At 44.0% G+C, this 12,300-nt stretch overlaps 1 protein-coding gene across 2 annotated transcripts in view; it reads left to right on the top strand.

Moving 5' to 3' along the window:
• Positions 1 to 1,221: 1,221 nt before the first annotated feature.
• The window catches only part of Slain2 (SLAIN motif family member 2), a 62,472-nt gene continuing 51,393 nt past the window's right edge, over positions 1,222 to 12,300 (top strand). For both annotated transcript variants that reach the window (XM_038326644.1, XM_038326635.1), the window contains exon 1: positions 1,222 to 1,901. In XM_038326644.1, the coding sequence (XP_038182572.1) occupies positions 1,513 to 1,901 (389 nt within the window). In that variant the 5' untranslated portion in view covers positions 1,222 to 1,512. The remainder of the gene's footprint in view (positions 1,902 to 12,300) is intronic.

Genomic DNA, 12,300 nt, shown 5'->3' with positions numbered 1-12,300 from the left:
AGAAAGGCAGAAGGTTTTAAGTCGCCATAAGTCCACACCCATGTAAAAAGACTGGTTCATGTTAGCTTAGGGTGGGGGAGGCAACAGTCACCAGCAAACACCAGCCAAGTAGTTGAGAAATTAGGCACGTTGAGCTGCTTACTATATTAGAGGCAAGTCAAGTAGCTCACAATTGACAGCTGTGGAACAGAGAGCCACATGATGAAAACAAAGCATTTCAATTTTGTTTGTAGTTGCTGCCCCAGTGCGCATTACAGATGCCGCGGAAAGCAGAATTTTACATTACCACCCCTCAACATTTTCTATTATCTGTCTACCACCGGTGGCTTAAGTACCTTTCATGCACAATTAAAAAAAAAGTCAAGGAGGCACACGTCTTTAATCCCCAGCATTCAGGAAGCAGAGGCAGGCAGAACTAGTTCCAGGCAAGCAGGGGTTACGCAGAGAAGCCTTGCCTTGAAACAAAACAAAAGTCAAGACGTACTATTATAAAGTCTTTAGGGGCAGAAGGCGGATCCAAGGAATACAATGAACATTAATTAACATTTAAAGATGAATACAGAAGTGTTTTCCATCGCCCCCTGGTCTGTATGTAAATCTTAAATCAAAAAAGAAAACAACAACCCATCCACGTGTTTTAACGGATGAGATAATGCCTTTAAAAGTGCTTAGCGCAGTGTCTGGCCCGTAGTAAGCACTCAACAAACGACGGTTATTATTTTGACCTTCGCGTTCTCTCAACTATTTAGGATTCGAGTTCTCATTTTCAGGGGAAGGAACCGGCCACAGTTGGTCTCCGGGGCTGCTGCCAGCTCCCACAGTTTAGGGTTTCAAGTAGGAACCAACTCAGTAATGCCAAACAAACCAAGCTGACTGTCCACGCGGCCAGGAGGGGCTGCCGGTCCGCGAGTCTTAGCACCGGCCGCTCACCACCGACGACACCTCGGGAGGGGCTGAGCCCGAGCGGGACACGGCGTCTCCGTCCCGCCCGCGATTAGCCACGGGTGGCAGCCACCGCAGCCCTCCCAGGCTAGCCCGGCCCCGCCCATCTCTGCCGGCACCCACCACACCCCTTCCGGATGAGGCCCCGCCCCCACACCGACCCCGCCCCTCCAGACCCCGTGACTCCCGCGGGTCCCGCCCCCGGCCCCGCCCCACCGCGAGCCCCGCGCCCAGTCCTTTCGGCCCGCGGGCGGCCACGTCCTCCCCCGACGCTCTGAGGTCACCGACCGGGCTGGCCGGCAGGGGGCGGAGGGACGGAGGGAAGATGGCGGCCGAGGCCGGATATTGGCGCCGCCTCCCCCAGTCGCGGAGCCGGCGCAGATGAGGCGACTCGGCTGGGGCCAGCGGTGCTTCGCAACCCGAGCCGGGGGGACCCTGGCGGTGGGGCCTGGCCCTGCTCTATGCCGGCGCCTCGGCTAGCGTGAGCGGCGGCGGCGGTAACGCCTCTCTCTCTCCCCACCCCGTGCTTTCCCCGGCGGCTTGGGAGTCGGAGCGGGCGGCGCGGCCGGCATGGAGGACGTTAACTCCAATGTGAACGCGGACCAGGAGGTGCGGAAGCTGCAGGAGCTGGTGAAGAAGCTGGAGAAGCAGAACGAGCAGCTCAGGAGCCGCTCAGGAGCCGTGCAGGGCGCAGGCCTCCTCGGGCCCGGCAGCCCGGCTCGGACCGGCGTGTCCACCCCTTGCTCGGGTGCGGCGTCTCCTCGGGGCTTCCCGCTGGGCCTGGGAGCCAAGGTGGGCGTCGCGGCGGGCTCGGGTCCGCGGCGGACCAGCAGCGAGGACCTGCGGGACGCCGCCTCCTTGCTGGCGGCGGGCGAGGGCGGCTTGCTGGACGAGGTCGAGCCGCTGCGGCCCGACGAGCTAGAGCGACTGTCAGGCTGGGAGGAGGAGGAGGAGAGCTGGTGAGTGCGGGGCGCCGGGACCGGGCGGGCCGGGAGGATCGAGTGTGTGTGAGGGGATCCCGGGGGAAAGCAGGGTGGGCTCGGCGGTGGCGGGGAACACTGGCTTTGCCTGCTTTCTGTTGCGGGTAGGTCGGCTGGAGTTGGTTCGAGGCGTGCCTTGGGAACGGGTCTGTGGCTAGTTCTTGTCTGGGTTGTGGCACCTCGGGGTGCTGGACCCAACTGGATCCAGATGGGATCTGTGGCTTAGCACAGCTCCTGTGGGCCCGCACGCTCAGAGCGCTCCGAGGTAGCAAGCTGCTTCGTAGGAAGGGCTCCCGCTTTGTGTGGAAGACAGCTTTCGGGTGGTGGTCTGGCCATTTGGGCTATTGGGGGGGGTCCTGCTTCTTGAGGTAACTAACACCAGGTGTGCGGACCTAGAGTAGCAGTCGGTGTTTTGGACGGGAGTGAGGTGGGTATGTTTGTGGGAAGGCCGGGGAACGACACTCCCCTTTGGGTAGCGGGGTAAAGCTTGCTTTGTGTGAGGAGGGCAGAGAAGGGATGGAGCTGCTTTGTGTGAAGTCGGCGGTGGAAGAGGAACCCTGGATTTTGTTTTTGAAAACAAGAATTGGGTCTGACATTTCGGAGCCGTGAAGCGATAGTTCTCAAAGCTGACTATCTTTTCCATGCCCTCCTCGAGGCAGAGAAAGAGTCCTATTTTAAAAATCCAACCAGAACTGTAATTGTCAGAAGGCAGCTCTTGATGAGCTTGTGACCCCACACCTTAAAGTCACACTTTCATTAAATAGATAAGACATGAGAGGCTTTTATTAGACTTAAAACATGTGCGGGGAATTATCCTCATAATTCATCGCTTTGGAAGTCTTAACTTTTAGCTAGAACGTTTAGGCTATTGACTTGAAAACTTCCGTAGTAAAGTTGAAATCCCTCAAGAACTGGTATCCAGGCCTAGGACTTTGAAGTATTATAAGCTTGCCCTGCATGCAGGCCCTAGGTTTGCCACTTAAAGGTTTATGACCTTGAAGACGTTACTTTGAGCTTCACTTTTGTCCTCAGGAAAATTATCTTAACATTATTCTTAACATCTGTAGAGTTCTGAAGATTAAATTAGATAATCCATGTGTACTTTTAGCACTGGGCTTGGCATACGATAAATTCTCCACGACTGGGTACTATTACCCTTAAGCCTGGTTATTTAAATCAACACTATTTAGTGAGTTTACATGTGATCCTGCTGGGAAGATTCTAAAGATTCTTAAGTGCTGATGACTGTGTGTGTGTGTGTGTGGGGGTCATGTTGAGAGCTGTATCTTAGGCAGCTAAACAAGGATGAGTGAGGTGCTGAGGAGAGTTAAGAGACCAGGAACCCAGACAGCGAGAGAGGCTAGGTAGCAAGCTGTAGCCCAAATAATGGGGCAGACTTTCAGAGAAGGTAGGATGGGTGGGAATTGGGAACTGCATTTTATTTTCTGACAAGTACAAGAAAGTATTTAGAACTTGTCCTTAAGATGCTATGAATGATAGGGATACTCTTTCTTATGTTATTTTATTGCCAAATGATACCAAGTATTGTTAGAACTGAGTATATAATAGTTACAGCTTTCCTGTTAGTGAGACTCATTGCCTTCTGAAGGAATCCTGTGTATTATGCACTTTCAAAGAACCCAGAGTCATCCAGGTATCCTCATCTTTACAAGTGATGATGAGATCAATGCTCATGATAATGAGGATGGTCTGTGCTCATCAGCCCATTTTAGATGTATTGATTGAGCATATTGACTCCTCCAAACACTAAGCAAGTCTTTAGCTACTTTGGTTTCTGAGCATGTCTTTGTCAAGGTAAAGCAAATGTTCCTAGATAAGCATGCCAGAAGTTTGTCTTGACCGCCTGATTTCCTGCTTAATTGTTTTTTTTTTAACCTGGTTTTGTGTCTTGGTGCTATAGATACGCTTTTTCCTGAAAATGCCTGTGTGAAATTTAATCTGAAATTAAAATTGGGCCTTTGACTTTGATCTTAACTGTGATAGGTCAGGGGAGAGTTAAAGATATCCTAGTTAAAATGCCTTCAGATGTGTCTGAGGAGGAGGGCATGGCTGTCAACAGCAGGAAGAGGCATGGTAAAGTTTGCTTTCTTAGCAAGTCAGAAACTACCTTCCAAAGCTTCTCTATTGCACGTTATTTTCATTTAGGGAAATTTTTACCCCTAGCATATATGCCACAAAATGCAGAAGGTAGGAGTAGGTATTAGATGAAAAAATAACCAACTTCTGGAGTAAAATTAAGGGAAACTCCTCATCAAAAATAACAGGTTTCTTATATACTGGCCTTCTTTGAGATGCAGATGCGTACTGGCCATAATAATCTCTGAGGATTATGGTTGTTTTCTAAACTTAATTGAGTTCCCGAAGAGCTAGCTACTGTCTGATAGAACACACTTAGGCAGTAGTGGTGGACAGCTTCTGATGCAAAGTCCACAACCTAGTACACACCTGTTTATGAATAACTGTATTCATGAATACAGTTTTGCTGTGGGTGGTACACTTTAATACTTTCTATTCTGTTGTATTTCATTGAGGGAAGAATGGCAGTTACTACTAGGCTGACTTCCAGATCCACTAATGGATTGCATTTTCCAGTCTGAAAAATCTTTGCTCTCATAACTCAGAAAAGTCTCAGGAAGAGAATTAAGATGATTGTGTATATTAGTGTGTTAGGATTACCTAATAGCCTCCAGCTTTACTGGGGGAGGAACTTAGAAATATCTTTGCATTTAATTAGATTTAACGTTTATATATTTATAAGGTAGGTATCAATTTCGGTGTAAGGAAACTTTATCTTGGCATCAGATAACACACAGTAAATGATGACACTAAGATTAGAATCTAGCTCTTCATACATTAAAGCTTGTGATATTCCATTGTGTTTTGCATCTTCCAAATACAGCATCAGCTTTCCTACATGAACTGTCCCTTAATGTGTGTTTGAAGACTACTAGTGTGCCCCCCCTTCCCACCATATGCTAGACATTTTCTTCAGAGTAAATTTCAGTTTATTGAATAATTTCTTAGTGTAATTCTCTGGTCCTTCCATAGTAGTAGTAATAGAAGAAGAATATTATTATTGAGATAGGGTCTTACCATGTAGTTCTGAGTATCCTGGAACTTGTAGGCCAGGCTAACCTCAAACTCAGAGACCTGTCTAACAAGTGTTGGGACCAAAGTCACAAACCAACACACCTGACTGATTTAATTATTTTAATTTACTCTAGTTATTCATTATTGGACATCTTATCCAGAATTGCATTTTTAAGTTAGCCAGAGTGTGTGTATACTTCTCTTGAACTAAAAACTACTTGTAAAACAGTAAATACTATCAATTCACTGATTAATTAATTAATTTAGAGATGGTCTCATTAATTTAGAAGTAGCCCGTGCTAGACTGGATCTTGCTACATAATACAGACTGATTTGATTTCATGACAGTCCTCAGCATCCCAAATGTTGGGATTGAGGCCTACTATTGCATTTTAAACTGTTAGGCATTAATAGTTTCAGCTTCTGTTACTACGTTTAATATTTGCTGGTAGTATGAACTTCTCCACCATGTGTTTTCTATATAAACTGTGTTAAACTATGTCTTCCTAACTTTTTTTGGGTTTAAATACAAGGCATTTAGATTTCATGTTTGTTCAGTCTTAACTTAGGCATTTATTACCTATTTTTCTGATCTTTTTTGTATCTTTGTATTTAGTAGACCTATGTTGTATATATTTGTTCATATTGTTGACAAAAAATGTAAGTGACAGACTAGATTACCCTGAAGTGTGCAGCTCAGCCTGATTTTCCCCACTAATACCCATTATGGTCGTTCACTGCCGATTAGTTCTCCCTCTTGTCAGGCCCTTAAGACATTTGGTCTGTGTGAATATTCTGAAAGATTCTGCAGTTGAGCTGCAATGCACCTGTGAGGCTCTTACCTGCAGGAAGTCCCTCTCTTAAAGGAGAAATTGGAGTGAATTTGGTTTGATGTGGTTCTGAAGAATTTACTCAAGTTTATGGAATCACTCCATTCTTAATTTCACAGGCATTGTTTAATCTTACTTTGAATTTTGTAAGGAATCAGTTTGCTCTGGAATTTTTAGAAACTGCTTATTATTCTTTTTAGAAATTACCATCTTTGGTCATAACCTTTTTTCTTTCATATTTCTGATCCACAGCAATTTTATGATAAATTTTTCGTTATTTTTTCCATGGTTGGAGGGGTAGGCCTAAGCCTGTTTTAACTGCATTTGGCATAATAGCTCATGTTGTTTCTTTGAGCTTTGATTCTCTTTGAAGAACGTTCTTCCTTGTTCATCCAAACAAACTGATGACAGAAATATTTTTGTTTTCAATATTTAGTGTCAGGGTTTATTTTGTTTGTTATTGGGACTGTGGCTTCTTTCTAATGATGCTGTAATTGATTTTCCTCTTTAAGGTTTTCATTGTTGAACTATAATTTTATAGGATATGATGCACCATTTAAATTTTTTTGGGGGGGGGGGGTTTCGAGACAGGGTTTCTCTGTGGCTTTGGAGCCTGTCCTGGAACTAGCTCTTGTAGACCAGGCTGGTCTCGAACTCACAGAGATCCGCCTGCCTCTGCCTCCCGAGTGCTGGGATTAAAGGCGTGCGCCACCACCGCCCGGCCCATTTAAATTTTTATAATGTACATTTTTAAATTTACTCCCTGTGAGGACTGCTCACTCCACAAGTGGGCACATGGAGGTCAGAGTACAACTTAGGGGAGTTGGTGTTCTTCTACCATGTGGGTCCCGGGGATTGAACTCAGGTAGTAAGACTTGGTGGCAGGCATCTTTATCCACTGAGCTATTTCTCTGGCCCTGTAAGGCATGTTTTAAAGCCTACAAAACAGTGACTTTTAATATAGACAAAGTTGTGCAACCATCACCTCTTCTGATTCCAGATATTCCTCATCGATAACGGATACTCTAATTAGCAGTCATTCCCTAGTTCCCTCTCTTCCTTGTTCTTATTATCTCCTTTGCCTATCAGATTGTCTATGCTGGGCACTTCATGTAAATGAAATCATATAGCAAATGGCCTTTGTGTCTGTCTTTCATCTAACAATTCTTTCAGGTTTGCCCATGTTGTAGCATGTGCCAGATTATTACCTTAATCTTTTCCTTTTTTTATGTGCCTGAACAATATTCCTTTGTGTGGATTTACCAGGTTTTGTTTATCCATTCGTGGGTAGGTGGGCATTTGGATTATTTCCACCATTGGGCTATCATAAATAATGCTGCTGTGACACTTATTTAAGCGGTTTTGCATGAACATATGTTTTCAGTTTTTTCCCCTTGGGTATGTGCCTAGGAGTGAAATTACTCCAAATGGCATCACCATGCTTAATTTTTTGAGAAACTGCCAGATTGTTTTTCACAGTAGCTGTACCACTTCTCATTATCCCAAGCAACGTATGAGGTCTGCTTTTTCTGCATCGTTGTCAGCTCTTGTCAGGTCTATCTTTTTAACTATAATTGTTCTGTTAATATTACTTTGGTTTGAATTTCTCTAATGTTTAGTGGTGTTAAGCATCTTTTCCCTGTATTTCTCAGCCATTTGTCATAATTCTTTTTGGAAATATGTCTATTCAAATCCTTTATACATTTTTTTCAGTACTAGGGATTTGGAGCCAGTGCTTTGGGTATGCTAGGAGAGCACTCTACCACTGAGCTATATCCCTGGCTCCACTTGCTCCTTTTCTAATAATTGGGTTATTTGTCTTTATACTGTAAAGGTTTAGAATTCTTCATAAATTCTGGATATTGATCTATCTCTCGTTTGGTTTTTTTCAAGACAGGGTTTCTCTGGCTGTCTTGGAACGAACTTTGCAGACCAGGCTGGCCTCACCTGCCTCTGCCTCCCAAGTGCTTGGATTAAAGACATGCACCACCACACTTGACTGATTTTTTTTTTAAGTTTCTTTAATTTTTTTTGGTGTGTTTTAAGATGGGCCTACTGTGTGTAGTCCTGGCTGACCTGGAACTCTCTTAATATAGGCCAGGCTGGCCTTGAATTCACAGGTATTGCCCTGCCTCTGTCTCTAGAGTGCTAGGATTAAAAGTGTGCACCACCACAGGCACAGGCAAAAATTTCTTTTATTTTTAATTAAAATATAATTACATGATTTTTCTCCCCTTCCTCCAGTGCCACTCACTTGCTTCCTTAGCCCCTTCCTCTTAAATTTATGTTCTTTTTTAAATAAATTGCTACACCTATAAGAGTAAATATGTTAATATAGTTTGCTGAGTTTATTTAGTGTTGCTTTTATGTATATTTTTTTAGGGCTGACCACCTGGTATTGAATAACCAAATAGGGAGCTCCTTTCTGGGAAAAACCCACTCTCTCTCCACGTTTATTAATTGCCTTGTAGCACTTTGTCTAAAGGTACAGCCCCTTCCATTTTGGTATGTCAGCTAGTGTTGTTTAGATCTTGTTTAGGCAGCCATATTGTTGAGATTTCGTGGGTATAGCTTCCCCGTTTGTAGTAATGAGAAGGCACAGTCTCAGAGAAGATGTCCTGGTCCTTTGGCTCTTTCAACCCTTGGCTCTGAATTTTCAGCCTCTTTCTTGAGCCGTAGATGTGGGTGTTGTGTTCTAGATGTAACACCTGGGCGTAAGTATTTTGACCAGTTGTGGCTTCCTGTAATTGCCTGCATCTGCTGCAGAAAGAAAGTGCTTTAACTAGGGGTGGGAACTCCACTTAGCTGTTGATATATGGCTCAGTACTTAGAATGCAGTTAGGAATTTTGCTGGCTTAAAGTGGCAGTACAACATTTTCCTCTAAGGTCCAAGATCTCAATAGTCACTGGTAGATGGCTAGGTGTCGGTACTGGGCATGATTTCTCTCCTGTTGAGTGATCCTTAAGGCCAGCTAGACGCGTATTGGTTACTGCTAAGATGTAAGTAGCACTATTGCACCTTCAGGGATATCTTTGGAGTGCTGGTGATCACTATTGTGGATCAAGGATATCACAGCTGGATGCAACTACTGATTGCTTTCCTCCCTAAGCTGCTCACATAGCATCTTCCAGCACTTTAAAGGTTAATCCTCAGGGAGGAGGCTTTGGATCAGATCCAGCTTTAGTTCCTCAAGAGTCCTTTATCCAAAGTGCGTAGTATGTTCAATGATAGGGAGCTACCATCAACTTCTGGGAGACAACTAAGGGCAACAGCAATAGCCTGTATTGTTTTGAGAGTCGCTTAGACTATCATGAGTCCTTGGGCATATGTCAAGGAGTGCTATAGCTAAGTCATACAGATTTATTATTATTGGGATTCTTCTTCTTCCTCCTTCTTCTTCTTCTTCTTCTTCTTCTTCTTCTTCTTCTTCTTCTTCTTCTTCTTCTTCTTCTTCTTCTTCTTCTTCTTCTTCTTCTTCTTCTTTTTTCTTCTTTTTTTTTCGAGACAGAGTTTCTCTGTATAGCTTTGGAGCCTGTCCTGAAACTCACTCTGTAGACCAGGCTGGCCTAGAACTCACAGAGATCTGCCTGCCTCTGCTTCCCTAGTGCTGGGATTAAAGGCTTGCACCACCTCTGCCTGGCTGCTATGGAGCTTTTTGAGACGTCTTCACTGTGATTAGAATTTCAGAGTGGCTGCACCAGTTTGTAATCCCACCAGTGGTAAATGAGGGTTCACCTTTCTTCACATCCTTGCCAGCATGCAATTTTAGGCCTTTGTATTCTTCAAGATTTATTTAAAGTAGAATAACATAAATGCTACCTTGTTCACCACTCTGTTTGCTGGTGTGTGTTCTTATTTGTTCAGATGTCTGTGTGTGGGTGCACACGAGCCTCAGGTGCTGTCTGCCTTTTTTCCACTGGGCTTGGAACTTACCATGTGGGCTAGGCTGCCTGGCCACTGAGCCCAGCCATCTACCTGTTTCTGTCTCCCCAACACTGCTCCTCCCCAAAGGGATCTTGGGATCAAACTTAGAATCTTGAGCTTATTGCAGGCACTTTATCTTTTTCCATTTTACCCATCTGCCCTGCCTGCCTGTCTTCCTTCCTTCCTTCCTTCCTTTCTTCCTTCCTTCCTTCCTTCCTTCCTTCCTTCCTTCCTTCCTTCCTTCCTTCCTTCCTTCCTTCCTCTCTCTCTCTCTCTCTCTCTCTCTCTCTCTCTCTCTCTCTCTCTTTCTTTCTTTCTTTCTTTCTTTTCTTTCTTTCTTGGTCTCCCTCTGCTTGCTTATAACTCACTAGGTTGCCCAGGCTGTTCTTGAACTTGGAACAGCCTCTTCCCTCAGCCTTCCAAATGTTAGCTGGATTTATTTATTTATTTATTTATTTATTTATTTATTTATTTATTTATTTGGTTTAATACAGAGCCTCCTGCCTCTGCCTCCCAAGTGCTGGGCTGGGATTAAAGGTGAGTGCTGCGGCCTCTTAAATGTTGCTTACAGGCATGAGCCACCACTCCTGACTGTTAAACAAATACACAGTTCAGTGACATTAATTATATTCATATTACACAACTATCAGCAGTGTCCAGCTGTAGGCCATTTCTATATTCCTAAATGGAAACTTCCTAACTGTTAAACAGTAACTGTTTTCCCTGACACCAGTCTGCTTTCATTGGCTGTGCTGCTGTAGGCACCTTAGATAAGAGGTTTTTATTTGTCATGATTATCACACTTAGCATAAGTTACTCATGATTTGTAGTATTTGACAGGATTTCCTTCTTGGTTATGGCTAGGTGATAATTCATTGTTGTATATGTCACATTTTCTTCATTCCTTGATGGATAGCATTGCTTTCACATCTTGTCAGTGGTGAATAATGCTCTGACCGAAGGTGCAAGTATTTGAGTATCTGCACTTTGAGTGGACTGAATGGATCAAATGGTAATTCTATATTTTAATTTTCCCTTTCCTATCTGGTGTGAGTTATGCTTGTGTATCTATACATATTCAAGTGTGTATATAAATGCATGGAATAACAAATGTGTGGATGTGTGCAATGTGTAGGCCCAAGTGTGAGTCAGAAATCTACCTTGATAGCTCTTCTACTTTATTGAGTTAGGGTCTCCCAGTCAAACCCAGAGCTCACTAATCAAATGACTAGTCCTGCCAATCAGCTTGCAGGGGTGGGGTGAATGGGGCTAGGGACAGGGCTTGTCCTTCAGAGACTGGAATTTTACAGGTGAGCTGCCACCTGGCATTTTCATGGGTTCTCAGATTGGAAAGCTTCTGTTTTGTGTATGGCAAGCAAATTAACTTCGGCAGAAACTCCCAAGTCCCTAATTTAGCTTGTTAAGAAGCTGCCCTTCTGTTGTTCACACTGGCTGTATTGCCTATGTTTTGATCATTTATATGTTCTCAGTTAGTAGTGATCAGAGCAAACCAAGTTCTTATTTACCCTCGGCCACTGTTGCTCATATAAACATTTAAGTACAGAATCTCAGGTTTTCTGTTTGCCATGCAGGCAGAGCTTTCAGTAGGTGTCTGAACACTTAGTGGCCCAGGTCTCTGTATTGTCACTGCTGTGTCCTTTGTACTAAGGTTGAGACTTCCTTACTTGGACAGCTTTATTCATACCCTGTTAGCCTGAAATCAACACCCACAATGCCATTCTTACTTTACATTTACAATTTAATGCTTTTGGTAAAAGAATTGAACTAGAGAACATATTGTAAGAATCTTTATTATTGTGGGAGGATTAAGAGCTGTCATCTGTGGCAATCAGTTACTGCCATTTTATCCATCCTGTGAATTGTGTTAATAGACTAAAGAATTTGTGGGCAAAGGGGGAGAATTTATTTGAAGAAGTGTCTAAATTTATATTGTGTCTCTTCTTACTGTGCTGCTCTGAAATAGATGAGAGGTCATAGCGTATGTACTCATGAGAGTGCACTGCTTAGTCAGGGTTAGCTGGCTCTGTTAGCTCCCTGAAGGCTGTGTTTTAGCTTTCTTTCTTCTTACCTGTGAGAGAACCTTTGTTACTGACATGAGCCCCTAAATCCTCTATGCGGTCTGCAGATTGAAAGTAGAGTTTCTAAGCAAACCAGTATGAGTCGCCATGCTTTTTACAGAGATGTCAGAGATGAATGTCATAAAATTCTAGAAAAGTGAAGTCAGAAGTAGACTGAGATGTGGCTGTAGGTCTGATTATTTCTTTCTCCAACATTTTTGAGATTGTAAATCTGTGAGCTTCCTCTCACACCTGGTAAGGACAAGGTAGCTGCAGTGCTGTGATTGCAGGCATGGGCCACTGTGCTCAGTTACCACTACTGACCTTTGTAACTGTTCCTTCAGGTGAAACTGAACAACTCAGCTATAGAGCTCTCACACCCGCACCCCACAGCTACCGTTCTGCTCTGTGTCTGTGAACCTGATTAACCCAGG

Source organism: Arvicola amphibius, chromosome 1 (genome assembly GCF_903992535.2).
Source record: "Arvicola amphibius chromosome 1, mArvAmp1.2, whole genome shotgun sequence".
Lineage (NCBI taxonomy): Eukaryota > Metazoa > Chordata > Mammalia > Rodentia > Cricetidae > Arvicola > Arvicola amphibius.
This window is presented reverse-complemented; position numbering and strand designations above follow the sequence as displayed.